The sequence below is a fragment of the Bos javanicus genome, chromosome 9 (genome assembly GCF_032452875.1).
Source record: "Bos javanicus breed banteng chromosome 9, ARS-OSU_banteng_1.0, whole genome shotgun sequence".
Lineage (NCBI taxonomy): Eukaryota > Metazoa > Chordata > Mammalia > Artiodactyla > Bovidae > Bos > Bos javanicus.
This window is the reverse complement of record NC_083876.1, coordinates 84,683,324-84,702,168: the sequence shown is the minus strand read 5'-3', so window position 1 is coordinate 84,702,168 and position 18,845 is coordinate 84,683,324. Positions and strand designations below refer to the sequence as shown.

General features: G+C 46.2%; 1 protein-coding gene across 1 annotated transcript; it reads right to left on the bottom strand.

The window, feature by feature from the left end:
* Positions 1–351: 351 nt before the first annotated feature.
* Positions 352–18,401, bottom strand: LOC133254374 (UL16-binding protein 3-like). The gene is made up of 4 exons (XM_061428649.1): positions 18,180–18,401; positions 1,592–1,673; positions 1,089–1,364; positions 352–454 (listed from the first exon to the last, which is right to left on the bottom strand). The coding sequence occupies exons 1-4, from the start codon at positions 18,399–18,401 to the stop codon at positions 357–359; spliced, it is 678 nt and encodes a 225-aa protein (XP_061284633.1). The 3' UTR covers positions 352–356.
* Between the last annotated feature and the right edge of the window lie 444 nt (positions 18,402–18,845).

The following is an 18,845-nucleotide window of genomic DNA, read 5'->3' as shown; positions in this document are numbered from 1 at the left end:
TCTCACACCACCTACCAGGGGCCCTGCCAGCCAGCAGTCTGTGCTCAGTCAGGGGACTAGGCTAAACCCTTTAATTATCAATAGGCCCTCAGCCTAGTGAGGGCCCCTCCCTTTTCACAATGTCACCTGACAGTGGGGACTTTTCAGAACTCAGGGCTGAGCTTGTCGAGTTCTGCTCTCAGGTGATATGGGGTCTTCTTCACTGGCTCATTTCCAGGATGAGGAGGTTCAGTGAGGGGCAGGGGTTTGCTGGGATTCACCTTCCCTGGCCTCACACCAGGCCCTGTGCCCCTGCTTTCCCTCTGAATTCTGCCCTCAGTACCTGTTCCTGGAAAGGACTCAGCCCAGGAAGACAGTTATGATGAAACTGGTGAGGAGCACAGGAGGATCCAGGCTTTGGACTTGATGGCTGTGGCCATGGGCTGCAAGGTAGAGGGGCCCATGGTTGGTGATGCTGCAAGGAGAATAAGAGTGAAGCCCTTGTCCAGACCCCAAACTAAGCTGATGCCTCTTCGCCCCCGTGACTCAGGTACCCCTACTTTGCAGACAGTTTACATACATCGCATGGAGGCCCCTGAGATAGATCCTCAGGTGACATGGGGGGAAGGGAGTAGTCCAGTCCTCAGGGGGCTCTGACAGCTAATGGGGGAGCAAGGTTTCCAACACAGCCATTCAGTCCTGCTGTGACATGGAGATGGTGACATGAAAATGGAGTCCTCAGGAGCTGACAGCAGAAGTGGCATTGACAGATTTCCAGAAGTAGGATTGGTGACATTTGAAAAATGATTCTGGAAAGAGGGTAGAGTGAGAAATAAATCCATGAAATTAAAAAGATGTCTATAGGTTTGGGATCAGCAAAAATCCATGTTCAATCGTCCAAAGGCCTGTGCTGTGAGGAGAGATGTCAGGGGGTAGAAGAGGAAGGAGGATGACAGAGCATCCCCGGGTCATTGCTCTCCCAGGACAACTCACCTCCGATGGATCACATTCTCAAACATACACACACACACACACACACACACACACACACAGGGGTGGGTCCATGTCACTATGAGAAGACTATCACTTTCTCCTCCCTTCTCACTTACCCGTGGTCTTCAACATTTTCTCCCAGCACGCCATGAAATCCTGAAGCCAAGCCCGACAGTCTCCCATGGAGACCTTCTTCAAGAAGTCTGTCACAGCTCTGTCATTCTCCCACTTTTCTTTCATCCATCTGCCTCCAGGGTGATCCACTCTCCAGTGTCCATTCTCCGAATCAAAGTGGAGTCTCATTTGTCCATTCAAGCCAAATAGCCAGGATCTACTGACATGTCTGTCATCCTCACAGCGACATGTCATCCTAGCCTGCAGGGTGAGAGGGTCTGCTCCCACCATGGGAAAGAAAGAGCTCAGCCTTTGGGCTTGACAGATTCTTTGCCCCACCTGGGTCCACCTCCCCTGGGTCCACGTCACCTGGATCCAGCTAATCTGGCCCTGGTCTCTCGTGCAACAGCTGGTTTTTCCACTGGACAACTAGGGAAGGACCAATATCCAACTGTATTTTAAAGCCTCCAGTTTGCTCCTCCTGTACTTGGACTGTCTAACGTACCTGTGACTGTGTGTTTCTCCAGTGTAAAGTCACGCAGTTGGTCCCTGATGTCTCTGAGTATTTCGATCTGTACTTCCCAGGCCTTTATGGTTTCACTTCTTCTCCCAATGGACTTGTGAATATGATCTTAGCATGACGACAATCATAGGAGAGAAAAACCTCTCCGTCCACCTGGCCTTGAACCTCACAGCACGGCTGTCCAGGTCTGGGCTGAGGATCGACGGTGAGGTTAAAGGAAAGAGAGTGAGCATCTGTGAAGGCAAACTGCAGTGAGGGTGAGGTTGGGAGAAGAAGACCCATAGGCCTCTTCCCCCAGTTCTGTGAGAGCAGAGTAGGCTGCAGGGCTGGGCTGACAGAGTGGCATGGCCCTGCCTGCCCCCCACCCCCTCACCAGTTACGACTGAGGAAGATGATGAAGCCTCAGTCAGGCAAGAAACACCACAACCCTGGATATGCCCCATTTCCACTCTGCTCTCAAGCTCCGCACGTGGCACTAACTGACACATACGTTTCCCAGGGATGGGCCAGGCTGGTTCAGAAGGAAAGGCCTAAACCCAGAGGACTGTCAGCTTCTCTCTGAGTGTCCTATGGGAGATGCAGAGGGTGAGGGGGCTGTTCCTGAGGAAGCGGATCACAGCCAGTGGGGCTGAGGGTGGGGAGGATGAGCTCAGAACCCAAACCTAGATAAGGGAGAGTTTTTAATCACGGGTCACTGGGCTTAGCAAGGTCGGGGAGACGTGGTGATCTCTCACTAGGATGGGTCTTGGAAACCTAGAAAAAGGCCTGGCTCACATGGCATGAAAGAAAAAATCTAGAACTTCTGAGGCAGGTGGTAGAGGAGGGGATCCAAGGCTCAGAGAAGTGAATCTGCCAGGGTGGACTCGGTGTGAAAGGGCAGGAAAGAGTGCAGTCCACCAGCTCCATGGGAAAGCCTGATGGACTCCATGGAGTCCGAGAGGAAAGCGTGGATGAGAAGCATCTCCAATAGCTCAAAGATGACTTTTGCAGAAGGTCAGGGATGGTGATAGGACATGGTGTTCCTGCGGGCTTCTATCAGGAACAGGGATGGAAGTTGTGGAAAAATCAGATTCAGGTGGGGGTGCTCTAGGTCAGCAGAAAAGTAGGTGCAGTGGTCAAAGTGATTAGAGAGTCTCAATGCCAGCCAGGGCCTGACTGCAGAGAATATGATGCTGGCTCATAGCACAGGGCGATCCTAAAGGCAAGCAGATGGGCAGGAACCTAGATACAAACTATACCATTGAAAGAAATAAAGAGAGACAGAACACAAGGCTATACGATCAGGAAGCCAAAGGCAGTCGTCCCTACCAAACACCTGATCCAGGCCCATTTTCTGAATCTGAGCCACTTCTCAGAAGGCATTACTGGAGAAAGAAGCCACGTTCTAAAGAGGAGGGCCCTTTCATCACCACATCTAGCGCAAAAGTCCTTCCCTTCTTTCCCAAAGAGCCACATTCACTGGGGTAAGTGAACCTGCAGAAGCAGAAACTACTCTCACATTCACATTGCACCTAGTGTGGTCCTAATATCAGGCACAGGAAGCGTAGCATCATCATAGTCCCCCAGTTGTTGAAGCGATGCTTGGAGTACCAGGCCATCAATGGACAGCAGTCCCAGGTTCTGCTTACAGTGGTTGTCACTGGGTCCACAGACCACACAGTGGTCATTTCACATTCCCTGGACTTGTGACATTCTTTGAGACCTGAGTAGCTGGTAAATTATTGTGAGGTGAAGGCTACCATATTAGTGAATTCCAGATTCAAACTTCAGACCGTACCTCCCCATCCACCAATAGTACGTGTACACAATATCCTGGACGAAATACAGAGACAAGTACCAACTGACAACCTCTCAAGGGCTGCAGGGGTGTGGTCCCTATCCTATCTCCATTTAATACCACTGTGGCCTTAGGTTTCCTGTAAATGGTACAGAAGAAATAGTTTAGGCTTCGCAGACCCCAGGTCCCTGCTGTAACCTGCTGTCCCAGCACAAAAGCAGTCACAATTGGTGAATGATGAGCACGGCTGGAGCTGCTTCTTGGGCAGATGACCCAGCAGAACCGGTGATGTCAGAGGTATCTGTGGCCAGAAAGGTGCTACGTGCCATTTTCTACTTGAAAGCTCACAACACAGACCCTGAGTGTTGCACTGGAGAAAGTCACACCATTCAAATGTGGCTCCTGGTATGTTCCTGGGGCCTGGCAGAGATGAGGCCTCTGGTCATGGAATGTCAGAGTTGACCATCGTGATGAGGGTTCATCAACCCCTAATCATTAGTTCAGCTAGACCAACCATCACAGGATAGAAGCGATTATGTGTTTTGGCATAAGCAGGGCTGCAGGGAACAAACAAGACCCACCAGAAGCTGGCCTAGATGTGACACTAGACTTGTTATATGGCCACTATCCTCTGCTCACATCTGTGGTTTCCTCTATGGCACTTTGGACCAAGGTAGCTACTCTGCAGCAAAGGAGAGGGGGGCATTAGCCCATAACTGCTGGATGGTTTTTATTTTCCCAAGAAAAAGTACTGGATGTTGAAGACAAATCATCCCAAAAGAAAGAAAGAAAGCAAAACTTTAAAGGTGAATCATGTGCATTATCTTGCAGAAGTTAAGAAAATAAAAAGCAGTTGGTAGTAAGATTAATATGTATGCTTAAACAATTTTAAAGACTATTTTGTAAGAATATACCTATACCTCAAAGGCAACTATGTGTAAAAAATTTACACAAACATTTTCAGTTAAACCTAATAAAAGTGATATTGAGAAAGTATTCCACATCCGTAAGTCTGTCTTAGAAAGTTCAGATGCTAAAGCATTCCTAAGGCACGTTGTTCTGGAACACAAATCTGCTTCTGTGATTCTGGGTGATGTATGTGACTGGCTGGCTCCAAGTGGGCCTTGACAGGCACCTTCCTCCTGATGCTGGGGGACTGTGAGATGAGAGTCAGACACAGGCCCCCAGGGCTGCAGGGACCTCTGTGAGACACTGGGCCAGCTTCTAGAACTCCACCTCTCCTCTGGATCGAAGGCCCAGGACAAGCCATCACAGCAAATCAGGACAGTTGATAATCTGGGGTATTTGGTAACCATCTTTCAGGTACTGGGCCACATCAAATGGGTAGATGTCCACTTAGGGCATTTGGCCAGAGTCATAAACACATGGGCTCTTTTAGTAGCAGCATGCTGACTTCTTAGTTGTGGCATGCATGATCTAGTTCCCCCACCACGGATCGAGCCCAGGTCCCTGCACTGGGAGTGTGGAGTCTTAGCCACTGGATCACCAGGGAAGGATGGAGAACTCATTATTAACCAGACTTTCAAAAGCCATCCATCAATCCCATGTTTTTGTTGTTCCCCAGACAGTGAGAGTCCATGGGGAACAAGACTCTGGAGAGGGATTGGCTTTGCTCTTAACTTGAAGTTGTCATCAATGACAGAGATCCTAGGAGCCAGGTCTTTGTGGAAGACTTCTCTTCTGACCAGGTAGCTCATTCTACAGGCAATCTGAGCAGCCATGTGAACTAGCTTTTGTCGAGAAGTTTCCTGTGGACTATTGGCCTCTACATATTTCCACTGTCATAAAACAATTTAAGATACCCCCAGTACATGTAAGGCAATCCACCATGGGCTTTTCCCCTTCTTCTGTTCACACGTGGCTAATAGGAAGATTTCTGTGATGAAAATCTCGTAGCTCACAACTTTCAGGGAGCATTGTAGTCACCTGAATTTCAGAAGCTCGATCTCTAACTGTTTTTACAAATGCTTGTTGCTCTTTTTCTGGATCTTTTTCATCCACATAAACCCCATGGGAAGTACACCAAAAGGTACCTTCTTAGAATATATCTTTTGATATATTTTGATATATATATATATTTTGATATATTTGATATCTGGATAGATATTTTGATATCATTCACCTAAGCTCTGGCCTCCAAAAAAGCAACACTTCTCAAGTCGTACTCCTCTAGCCACAAGGTCGGATAATGAGATGGGAGTTGTATTGTTGGGTGTGTTGCCTCTCACATATCGAGACATCTGGGAACGACGGGGACTGAGACAGCCCTTGGGAACTACTGCTGGCCCTGATGCTATCTCCCAGTTCAATCCTTTTCACACTGTGAAGATGCAAAACAGCTAATACTAGTACTACAAGAAATATAACTGGACAGCAAACCCCTAGGCTGATATAAAACACACATGTAGACACAGCTGGAACTGCATGTACAGGATCATAAATGGGTTCTTCTGCTAGTGGTTTTGTTGAAGGCTGAAGTTTTCCTTCCTCAATTTCTGGATGGCAACTTTTCCTTCATTTCAACTCTAAGATGTGAAGCTTTTGAAGTTACTGTCAAGTTGAGGTGCATTTAGTGTCATAACTTCAGAATCTACTTTGTGCCAGGACAGGACAGCTCGAGCCCAAACACTGATACAGTGCCTGGGAGTTCCGGGGGCAGGGGGTGGCCAGGCCGCAGGCAGCCTAGCGGACCTGAGCGGTACCAGCGGCAGCCTGCCGGATCCCCATCCCAGGGAGATCGCCCTGCACATCCATCCTGCTGTGAGTGCCCACCTCCACTGCCCAGGAGAAGGAAGCTAGGCCACTTGCTGCTGCCCACCTGACCTGAGCCCTTGAAAGATGAATAGCTCCTACCCCAGCCACCCTGCCAGTATTAACTGATCTGTCTTAAAGAGCGGTAGTCCTTCAAGGGCCCAGAGCAGTAGGGATGGGACCTAATTCCCTTCAGCAGGAGTAAGAAGGGACCAGAGAGCAGTAGGGAAGGGGCCTACTTCCCTTCAGCAGTAGTAAGAAAGGACCAGAGGCAGTAGGGAAGGGACCTGGTGGTCCTTCAAGGGCAGAGAGCAGTAGGGAAGGGACCTACTTCAGTTCATCAATACTACGAAGGGACCAGAAGGAGCTCTGTGCACAGATCATCAATTCAGTTCAGTCACTCAGTCATGTCCGAATCTGCAACCCCATGAACCGCAGCAGGCCAGGGCTCCCTGTCTGTCACCAACTCCCGGAGTCCACCTAAACCCATGTCCATTGTGTCGGTGATGCCATCTAACCATCCTATCCTCTGTCGTCCCCTTCTTTTCCTGCCCTCAATCTTTCTCAGCATCAGGGTCTTCTCAAGTGATTCAGCTCTTCACATCAGGTGGCCAAAATATTGGAGTTTCAGCTTCAACATCAGTCCTTCCAATGAATACCCAGGACTGATCTCCTTTAGGATGGACTGGTTGGATCTCCTTGCAGTCCAAGGGACTCTCAAGAGTCTTCTCCAACACCACAGTTCAAAAGCATCAATTCTTCAGCGCTCAGCTTTCTTTATAGTCCAACTCTCACATCCAGACATGACTACTGGAAAAACCAAGGGCCTGACTAGATGGACCTTTGTTGGCAAAATAATGTCTCTGCTTTTTAATATGCTGTCTCAGTTGGTCATAACTTTCCTTCCAAGGAGTAAGTGTTTTTTAATTTCATGGCTGCAATCACCATCTGCAGTGAGTTTGGAGCCCAGAAAAGTAAAGTCAGCCACTGTTTCCATTGTTTCCCCATCTATTTGCCATGAAGTCATGGGACCAAATGCCATGGTCTTAGTTTTCTGAATGTTGAGCTTTAAGGCAACCTTTTCACTCTCCTCTTTCATTTTCATCAAGAGGCTCTTCAGTTCTTCTTCACTTATCCTATATCAAAAAGGCTGGAAGTTAGGGTTCACAAGGGGCCCTTATTGTATAGTTAAAATATGGGCCATTGTGGTGACCTGACAAACAAGGGATGAAGTCACAGTGGCCACATTACCCTGATGGGCATCCTGTTTCTTCCTTAAGGTGATATCCTGTTTTTCCCTGTTGGTGCCAGTTTCTCAAGTCTCCTTGACCACCTGACCATGAGAACCCTTTGACTAAGTGACCACAAGACCCCAGCTGTGGGCTAAAGATCAATTGTGGCCCCCTCCCTCTGGGGAACAATTTCCCATCAATAGGGTATAAGAAGGATTGGCTGTAAAAAGACAGCACCAGTTTCTCTCTAAATCCAGTTGCTTTCTTTCTTTCTTTCTTCTTATAATAAATCTTTCTCTGCCTGAATTCCCGGCTCATTCTCTTTTTCTCCACGCTTGCCTTACAGCACATGCATCTTGGGGAGGTTCCATGGACCAGGCAGGTGTGAAGAAAGAAACAAGATAATTGGCCAAAGGTAAACAAAGACCCGAAGGACTGTCCTACATAAGTAATTTACATCACCTTCATACTGAGCTCCTCCTCCCTCAGGATGCCTGCACTCCTCTCTGGTGTGTGTTCTGTAGAGCTTGTGACATACTGCACTCATCCTCATTAAAGACAATGTCCATGCCCTTTCTCTCTAGATATTTATTTCTGCCTTGCTTCTGTCTTAAATAAACAGCCAGTTTTTCTATGTTCTCTCTCAAACATTGTGCTGTGTCTCTAATAATAAGCTTTGTACCTATTTTACAGTTTTTGCTTCCTTGAAACATTCTTGATTTCAAATGGGGGAAAGAACCAGGGCCACTTTGCTTCTAGCCTCTAGTCCCTGGTGGTCTTGTGGCTAGGGTTCCAGGTTTTTCATCCAGGCTACCAAGATTCAATCTCTGTCCAGGGAAGAAAGGTCTCTCTTCAGGACAACTCACTGCTCTCCCTCCAAAATCACTGGGAATATTTCAGTTCAGTTCAGTTCATTCTCTTAGTCGTGTCCAACTCCTTGCGACCCCATGAACCGCAGCATGCCAGGCCTCCCTGTCCATCACCAACTCCCGGAGTCCACCCAAACCCATGTCCATTGAGTCAATGATGCCATCCAACCATCTCATCCTCTGTCGTCCCCTTCTCATCCTGCCCTCAATCATTTCCCAATCAGGGTCTTTTCCAATGAGTCAGCTCTTCACATCAGGTGGCCAAAGGATTGGCGTTTCAGCTTCACCATCAGTCCTTCCAATGAACACCCAGGACTGATTTCCTTCAGGATGCACTGGTTGAATCTCCTTGCAGTTCAAGGGACGCTTGAAGAGTCTTCTCCAATACCACAGTTCAAAAGCATCAATTCTTCGGCACTCAGCTTTCTTTATAGTCCAAATCTCACATCCATACATGACCACTGGCAAAACCAAGGCCTTGACTAGATGGACCTTTGTTAACAAAGTAATGTCTCTGCTTTTTAATATGTTGTCTCAGTTGGTCATAACTTTCCTTCCAAGGAGTAAGCGTCTTTTAATTTCATGGCTGCAATCACCATCTGCAGTGATTTTGGAGCCCAGAAAAATAAAGTCAGCCACTGTTTCCATTGTTTCCCCATCTATTTGCCATGAAGTAATGGGAGCAGATGCCATGGTCTTAGTTTTCTGAATGTTGAACTTTAAGCCAACTTTTTCACTCTCCTTTTTTACATTGAAGAGGCTCTTTATTTCTTCTTTTTTTTTCTGCCGTAAGGGTGGTGTCATCTGCATATCTGAGGTTATTGATATTTCTCCTGGCAATCTTGATTCCAGCTTGTGCTTCTTCCAGCCCAGCGTTTCTCATGATGTACTCTGCATATAATTTAAATAAGCAGGGTGACAATTTACAGCCTTGACGGACTCCTTTTCCTATTTGAAACTAGTCTGTTGTCCCATGTCCAGTTCTAACTGTTGCTTCCTGACCTGCATATAGGTTTCTCAAGAGGCAAGTCAGGTGGTCTGGTATTTCCATCTCTTTCAGAATTTTCCACAGTTGATTGTGATCCACACAGTCAAAGGCTTTGGCATAGTCAATAAAGCAGAAATAGATGTTTTTCTGGAACTCTCTTGCTTTTTCCATGATCCAGCGGATGTTGGCAATTTGATCTCTGGTTCCTCTGCATTTTCTAAAACCAGCTTGAACATCTGGAAGTTCACGGTTCACATATTGCTGAAGCCTGGCTTGGAGAATTTTAAGCATCACTTTACTAGCATGTGAGATGAGTGCAATTGTGTAGTAGTTTGAGCATTCTTTGGCATTGCCTTTCTTTGGGATTGGAATGAAAACTGACCTTTTCCAGTCCTGTGGCCATTGCTGAGTTTTCCAAATTTGCTGGCATATTGAGTGCAGCATTTTCACAGCATCATCTTGCAGGATTTGAAATAGCTCAACTGGAATTCCATCACCTCCACTAGCTTTGTTTGTAGTGATGCTTCCTAAGGCCCACTTGACTTCACATTCCAGGATGTCTGGTTCTAGGTCAGTGATCACACCATCGTGATTATCTTGGTCATAAAGATCTTTTTTGTACAGTTCTTCTGTGTATCCTTGCCACCTCTTTTTAATATCTTCTGCCTCTGTTAGGCCCTTCTGCTTCTGTCCTTTATCAGGCCCATCTTTGCATGAAATGTTCCCTTGGTATCTCTAATTTTCTTGAAGAGATCTCTAGTCTTTCCCATTCTATGGTTTTCCTCTGTTTCTTTGCATTGATTGCTGAGGAAGGCTTTCTTATCTCTCCTTGCTACTCTTCAGAACTCTGCATTCAAATGGGTATATCTTTCCTTTTCTCCTTTGCTTTTTGCTTCTCTTCTTTTCACAGCTATTTATAAGGCCTCCTCAGACAGCCATTTTGCTTTTTCACATTTCTTTTTCTTGGGGATGGTCTTGATTCTTGTCTCCTGTACAATGTCACGAACCTCCATCCATAGTTCATCAGGCACTGTATCTATCAGATCTAGTCCCTTAAATCTAATTCTCACTTCCACTGTATAGTCATAAGGGATTTGATTTAGGTCATACCTGAATGTTCTAGTGGTTTTCTACACTTTCTCAATTTCAGTCTGAATTTGGCAATAAGGAGTTCATGATCTGAGCCACAGTCAGCTCCCAGTCTTGTTTTTGCTGACTGTATAGAGCTTCTCCATCTTTGGCTGCAAAGAATATAATCAATCTGATTTCAGTGTCAACCATCTGGTGATGTCCATGTGTAGAGTCTTCTCTTGTGTTGTTGGAAGAAGGTGTTTGCTATGACCAGTGCTTTCTCTTGGTAGAACTCTATTAGCCTTTGCCCTGCTTCATTCTGTACTCCAAGGCCCAATTTGCCTGTTACTCCAGGTGTTTCTTGACTTCCTACTTTTGCGTTCCAGTCCCCTATAATGAAAAGGACATCTTTTTTGGGTGTTAGTTCTAAAAGGTCTTGTAGGTCATCATAGAATTCTTCAGTTTCTTCAGTGTTACTGGTTGGGGCATAGACTTGGATTACCGTGATACCGAATGGTTTGCCTTGGAAACAAATAGAGATCATTCTGTCATTTTTGAGATTGCATCGAAGTACTGCACTTCAGACTCTTTTGTTGACCATGCTGGCTACTCCATTTCTTCTAAGGGAGTCCTGCCCACAGTAGTAGATATAATGGTCATCTGAGTTAAACTCACCCATTCCAGTCCATCTTAGTTTGCTGATTCCAAGAATGTTGATGTTCACTCTTGTCACCTCCTGTTCGACCACTTCCAATTTGCCTTGGTTCATGGACCTGACATTCCAGGTTCCTATGCAATCTTGCTCTTTACAGCGTCTGACCTTGCTTCTATTACCAGTCACATCCACAACTGGGTATTGTTTTTGCTTTGGCTCCATCCCTTCATTCTTTCTGGAGTTATTTCTCCACTGATCTCCAGTAGCATGCTGGGCACCTACCAACCTGGGGAGTTTATCTTTCAGTGTCCTGTCTTTTTGCCTTTTCATACTGTTCATGGGGTTCTCAAGGCAAGAATACTGAAGTGGCTTGCCATTCCCTTCTCCAGTGGACCGCATTCTGTCAGACCTCTCCACCATGACCAAACTAGGGTCTGGCTGCTTCCCACTCAAAAGCCATTAAAGAGGTCATGTTGATGGAAAGGAAAGTTTGCCTGATTTTGGATGCCAACAATGGTGGAGGGGAAGAGGGTAGGGGACTTCCATGATGGCTCAGTGGTAAAGAATCTGCCCAGAATCCACCGTCAGTGCCCGTCTTGGGTGGCCCCACATGGCATGGCTTGGTTTCACTGAGTTAGACAAGGCTGTGGTCCATGTGATCAGATTGGCTAGTTGTCTGTGATTGTGGTTTCCGTCTGTCTGCCCTCTGATGCCCTCTCTCAGTGCCTATGGTCTCACTTGGATTTCTCTTACCTTGAATGTGGGGTAATTCTTCATGGCTGCTCCAGCAAAGCACAGCCATTGCTCCTTACCTTGGACGTGGGGTACCTCCTCTCAGTTATTTAATCAATAGAAATTGATAAGAGGCCAGATGAGAAATTCAGGCTAGGTTTTATTGGTGTTCCTGAAACTAGGGTCTGGCTGCTTCCTGCTCAAAAGCCATTAGAGCGGTCATGTTGATGGAAAGGAAAGTTTGCCTTATTTTGGATGCCAGCAATGGTGGAGGGGAAGGGGGTAGGGGACCTCCATGGTGGCTCAGTAGTAAAGAATCTGCCCAGAATCCACCCGTCAATGCAGGAGGTGTGGGTTCAATCCCTGCCTCAGAAAGATTCCTTGCAGAGGGAAATAGCAACCCACCCCAGTATTCTTGCCTGGAAAATCCTATGGACACAGGAGTCTGGCAGGCTACAGTCCATGGGGTCACAAAGAGTCACACACTTAGCGACTAAACAACAAATGGAGGTGAGCAGGGTGTGGGAAGGATGGACATCTGTCCAAAGGCTGACTCCCCCCAACTGACAATAAGTGGGCAAGAACTTTTATAGACAGAGGGACGGGGTTGCATGCAGAAACAGCACAGTCAGCTCTGACAGTCATCTCCAAATTGGTCATGGATGGTCTGACCAGAGTCATCTTGATTGTTTCAAGGACAATTAATCTTTGGTTCCATGGTTGGCTTGTTCTCATCCCTTGAGGACAATTCTTGGAATTGTGGAAGCTTATATCATGGCTACAGTCTGGTCATCATGTAGCTAATTTCTTCCAACTGGTGGGAATTTATGTATCTATAAGACAGCTCACAGGATAGAGCTCAGAATATTATCAATAGCCCTTGAGAAGGACCTCAAAGTCCTTGACTACACTTAATGACTACATTATTCTTATTTGGTCTCCTTTGACTATTTTCCTTAGTTTCTGCATTTTCTCACTTCTCTGATTAAGCTTAGTGTGTGGCTAAAGCTTTTCCACAGACAAAAGGCAGGCTGAGGACATGGTGGGGCAAGGACCATAGGGTCCCACTCTGTTTCATCAGAATTCTTGCTACAGTTTGAGGGAAGGCAAACAAGTTCTCTCGCTCGATCCTGAGAGGGACAAGCTGGTCCCTTATGTGGGGTGAGGGTGGGGGTGGATCCATGGGTCAGGCAGGAGGGGTGGCTTAGGTGGTCTGCCCACCCCCTTGGTGGTGCTGTGTGTCGGCTTATATGCACTACCTTGCTTTTGCTCCCAACACCTCAGTAGTGGCAGCTGGGGTTTGATCTTTTTGTATCTTGTTGCTCATAATTTGTCCCAACTGTGCATACATGCAGCACTTTTTCTCCCTTTATAGTGTCTTTGCATTTTATGCTTCATGAGACCTTTGTCCAGGTCCCAGCCTGTCTCAGGTGTGACAGAAGCAGGAGGAGAAGAGAGAATTCTGGCGTGGACCCCCTGGTCATAAACTTTCCCATGGTCTATACTCAACACCTAGAAAATGATTTCTCAAAATAACTGAACCCCCTTCCATCTGATTTCATCAATCTAGTTAATTGGAAGAACTGCTGTATGGAGTTAATTTCACAGTGTGTAGTGAATTCTTCTCATCCAGACATCTAAAACTGCTTCTGGCTACATGCCATCCTTGTGGGATGAATTGAGGAAACAGTCACTGAACTCAATTACTGTGCTCTGTGGTTCAGATAAAGAGTGTGGTTGACACAGAGAGAGATCCTGGCCACACTGTGTGAGGAGATGGTCAACAGGGGCAGCTGCTGTCTCCGTGCCTGCCAAGTTCCCATTTCTCAGCAAGAGCCCAATAAATATTTATTGAATGAATACATGTTCAGTTACTGCTTGTTTTCTAGTGTTAATGAATATGTTATCAGTCCAGGATCATCAATAGATGGTAAAATTATGGGCTGAAATATTGTCAGGGAACAGCATATTCCTGTTTTATTAATAGAGGAATGTTACAATATTCCTATTATTATTACTGTTTTATAATAGAGGAATATCCCTCTATTCTAGCACAGAAGTGAAGCCTCAACCCATATTTTTTTGTCTGTGCAAATATCAGAATCAAACTCACCTTTTATTTTTATCATTATCATCATTGTGATCACTTGCTAGTCTGTATCTTATTGACATTCTGGAGACTTTGGTTTGACCTCCTTTATCCTGATTATTGAGGACTTTTTCTTCCTTATGTGAGTTGCTGTGTGGTTTCCACTGGCTTTACTTTGACAAGTGTGACCAGGGTAACCTTAATATTTCTTTTAGCTGGACTAAACTACCAGACCACCTGACCTGCCTCTTGAGAAATCTGTATGCAGGTCAGGAAGCAACAGTTAGAACAGGACATGGAACAACAGTCTGGTTCCAATAGGAAAAGGAGTATGTCAAGGCTGTATATTATCATCCTGTTTATTTAACTTATATGCAGAGCACATCATGAGAAACGCTGGACTGGAAGAAACACAAGCTGGAATCAAGATTGCCGGGAGAAATATCAATCACCTCAGATATGCAGATGACACCACCCTTGTGGCAGAAAGTGAAGAGAAACTCAAAAGCCTCTTGATGAAAGTGAAAGTGGAGAGTGAAAAAGTTGGCTTAAAGCTCAACATTCAGAAAACGAAGATCATGGCATCTGGTCCCATCACTTCATGGGAAATAGATGGGGAAACAGTGGAAACAGTGTCAGACTTTATTTTTTGGGCTCCAAAATCACTGCAGATGGTGACTGCAGCCATGAAATTAAAAGACGCTTACTCCTTGGAAGGAAAGTTATGACCAACCTAGACAGCATATTCAAAAGCAGAGACATTACTTTGCCAACAAAGGTCCGTCTAGTCAAGGCTGTGGTTTTTCCTGTGGTCATGTATGGATGTGAGAGTTGGACTGTGAAGAAGGCTGAGTGCCGAAGAATTGATGCTTTTGAACTGTGGTGTTGGAGAAGACTCTTGAGAGTCCCTTGGACTGCAAGGAGATCCAACCAGTCCATTCTGAAGAAATGATGCTAAAGCTGAAACTGCAGTACTTTGGCCACCTCATGTGAAGAGTTGACTCATTGGAAAAGACTCTGATGCTGGGAGGGATTGGGGGCAGGAGGAGAAGGGGACGACAGAGGATGAGATGGCTGGATGACATCACTGACTTGATGGAAGTGAGTCTGAGTGAACTCCGGGAGTTGGTGATGGACAGGGAGGCCTGGCGTGCTGCGATTCATGGGGTCGCAAAGAGTCAGACACGACTCAGTGATTGAACTGAACTGAAACTTGAGATGAAGCTTGAGCTCATTCCAGGCTCTAGGCCTCTAACTTCCCTTTTCTTAGAACATTTTACTTCAAAATCTTGTCATTTTGTCTCTTACCAGTTTTACAACTCAGGACTGTTTTCTCAAAGCCCAGGGAGCCATCTCTTTCTTTCTTTCTCTAAGGTGACTTATTAAGGCCATTTATTACTTAAATGTGCTAGCATACTCTATGACCAAGCCCACCCAGATGAAAGGAAGAATGAGAAACTAAGACAAGCTATACACCTAGTGGAAAAGGAATCAGTGAAGGATACTAATTTGCCAGTCTATGTGACATCAGCTTTTCTACTGTGTATTACCTAATAAGGTATAACTTCCTTTGCTGCTGTTGCTGCTGTTTAGTCCCTAAGTCATGTCCAACTCTTTGAGACTTCATGGACTGTAGCCAGCCAGGCTCCTATGTCCAAGGGATTTCCCAGGGAATAATACTGGAGTGGCATCTGCTTACAGATTTTTTTTTTTTTGGTTGCCCTGGGTCTATGTTTCTGCTTGCAGGCTTCCTCCAGCTGCAGCTAGCAAGGGCTCCTCTTTAGTAGCAGTGCTTGGGCTTCTCACTGAGGTGGCTCCTCTTGTTGTGGAGCACTGGCCTGAGGCATGTGGGGTTCAGTAGTTACGGTATTGGGTTTGGCAGTTATGGCCTGCAGGCTCTAGAGTGTGGGCCTTGGGAGCCAGCTCTTTGAATCTGAAGTATTAAAGGAGATAGTGCTGGCATCTCCCAGTCTCTGTAGGAGGGTAGGAGCCTATATTTGGCTCCCAAGTAGCTCAGCTGGTAAAGAATCCACCTGCAAGGCGGGAGACCCTGGTTCGATTCCTGGGTTGGGAAGAGACCTGGAAGAAGGGATAGACTACCCACTCCAGTATTCTTGGGCTTCCCTTGTGGATCAGATGGTAAAAGAATCCACCTGCAATGTGAGAGACCCAGGTTCAACCCTTGGTTTGGGAAGATCCCTTGGAGGAGGGCCTGGCAACTCACTCCAGTATTCTTGCCTTGAGAATCCCTGTGGGCAGAGGAGCCTGGAGGGCTATAGTACATGGAGTCACAAAGAGTCAGACAGGACTGAGCAACTAGGCCCAGCACAGCACAGGAGCCTATACTAGTCAGCTGGTCCTGCCATACAAAGGACCACAGACTGGATGGCTTACCCAACAAACACAGGTTTTTCTACAGTTCTGTAGGGAGGCAGTCCAAGATCATGGTGCTGGAGGGTTTGTATCTTTATAAGATCAATCACTACAGATGGTGACTGCAGCCATGAAATTAAAAGACGCTTACTCCTTGGAAGCAAAGTTATGACCAACCTAGATAGCATATTCAAAAGCAGAGACATTACTTTGCCAACAAAGGTTCATCTAGTCAAGGCTATGGTTTTTCCTGTGGTCAATTAGAGGGGACCCTGGTTGATATCATATTCAAAAGCAGAGACATTACTTTGCCAACAAAGGTCCGTCTAGTCAAGGCTATGGTTTTTCCTGTGGTCATGTATGGATGTGAGAGTTGGACTGTGAGGAAGGCTGAGTGCCGAAGAATTGATGCTTTTGAACTGTGGTGTTGGAGAAGACTCTTGAGAGTCCCTTGGACTGCAAGGAGATCAAACCAGTCCATTCTGAAGGAGATCAGCCCTGGGATTTCTTTGGAAGGAATGATGCTGAAGCTGAAACTCCAGTACTTTGGCCACCTCATGCGAAGAGTTGACTCATTGGAAAAGACTCTGATGCTGGGAGGGATTGGGGGCAGGAGGAGAAGGGGACGACAGAGGATGAGACGGCTGGATGGCATCATTGACTCGATGGACGTGAGTCTCAGTGAACTCCGGGAGTTGGTGACAGAGAGGCCTGGCGTGCTGCGATTCATGGGGTCGCAAAGAGTCAGACACAGCTGAGCGACTGATCTGATCTGATCTTATTTTTTGATGCATTTCAAACTTGAAGACAATACAACATTTGCCTCAAACACTTCATCATGTAGTTCAGGAACTAATGGTCTTTTCTGCCTTTGAATCTGTACTCTGTTTCCTCATGTCACCTTGAACTTCTAATTTAATGAATACTGCTGCATTTTCTTTAATGGACTGTATTAATTTTTTAGTTTTAATACTTAAAGTTTAAGGTTTAAAATTTAGTTTCCCAGGATAGAAATTAAGATGCATCATTTTTATTTTTTGGCTGTGCCATGAGGCATGTAGGATCTTGTTCCTTAACCAGGGATCAAACCCCTACCCCTGGCAGTCTAAGCATGGAGTCTTTACCACTGGGCCACCAGGGAAGGCCCCGATCCACCATTTTAATGTATATACATATATATTTATATATAAATATATACTTATAATATGGATATTATAAACATATTTTATTTTTACCTTTAATCTCAGTAAGAGATAAATGATCACTAAAGGGAGCCTCCCCAACTGCATAAACAGTACAAACTGAAGAGCTCTGGTCCACGGATGGAAATGAAGAAAGAACAAAAGATAAAAATAGACATCAGGAGTCAAGACAGCCTTTCATTACCGTCCCTTTTGGTGGTTGTTGTTAGTGTTAGTCCTGTTCAGAATGATCATCTCCAATACATTTTTAGGGGATATATCAACCAGTTCAGTTCAGCTCAGTTCAGTCACTCAGTTGTGTCCAACTCTTTGTGACCCCACGAATCACAGCACGCCAGGCCTCCCTGTCCATCACCAACTCCCAGACTTCACTCAGACTCACGTCCATCGAGTCAGTGATGCCATCCAGCCATCTCATCCTCTGTCGTCCCCTTCTCCTCCTGCCCCCAATCCCTCCCAGCATCAGAGTCTTTTCCAATGAGTCAACTCTTCACATGAGGTGGTTAAAGTACTGCAGTTTCAGCTTTAGCATCATTCCTTCCAAAGAAATCCCAGGGCTGATCTCCTTCAGAATGGACTGGTTGGATCTCCTTGCAGTCCAAGGGACTCTCAAGAGTCTTCTCCAACACCACAGTTCAAAAGCATCGATTCTTCAGTGCTCAGCCTTCCTCACAGTCCAACTCTCACATTCATACATGACCACAGGAAAAACCATAGCCTTGACTAGACGGACCTTTGTTGGCAAAGTAATGTCTCTGCTTTTGAATATGATATCAACCAGGGTCCCCTCTAATTTTCAGAAAATGATACGGACCTCAGCTCCAGAATTCTCTCTCCCAGGGGACTCATGAACGTGATGTTAGCAAGACCACAGTCATAGGAGAGAAAAACCTCTCTGTCCACCTGGCCTTGAACCTCACACCATGGCTGTCCAGGTCTGGGCTGAGGATTGATGGTGAAATTATAGGAAAGAGAGTGAGCATGTGTGAAGGCAAAACACAGTGAGGGTGAGGTTGGGAGAAAAAGACCCATAGGCTCCTCCCCCAGTTATGTGAGAGCAGAGTAAGGCTGCAGGGCTGGGCTGACAGAGCAGGATGGCCCCGCCTGCCCCACCACCCCAAACACACCCCAGGTACTGTCTGAGGAAGAGGAGGAAGCCTTGATCAGGCAAAAAAACCACACAGCCCTGGATATGCCTATCTCCACTCTGTTCAAAAGCTCCACACCTAGCATGAACTGACACAATTTTTTCCAGAGGTGGGCCAGGCCAGCTCAGAAGGAGAGGCCTAAACACAGAGGACTGTGAGAATGTCTCCGAGTGTCCTGAGGAGAGATGGAGAGCCTTTCAGGGCTGCTTCTGAGGAAGCAGGATCACAGTGGGGCAGGATGAGCATAGAACCCAAAGCTGGAGAAGGGAGAGCTCACAATTAGGGGTCACAGGACTTAGCAAGGCCAGGGAGATGCTGCTGATCTCCC

Excerpts from the sequence above, each read along its gene's own strand:
- LOC133254374 (XM_061428649.1), bottom strand. The coding sequence starts at position 18,401 with ATGGGTCTTTTTCTCCCAACCTCACCCTCACTGTGTTTTGCCTTCACA. Across the intron at positions 1,674-18,179 it reads GAATTCTGGAGCTGAGGTCC|GCCTGGGAAGTACAGATCGA; the intron begins GTATCATTTTCT and ends GAAACCATAAAG. Across the intron at positions 455-1,088 it reads GAAAATGTTGAAGACCACGG|CATCACCAACCATGGGCCCC; the intron begins GTAAGTGAGAAG and ends TTCTCCTTGCAG.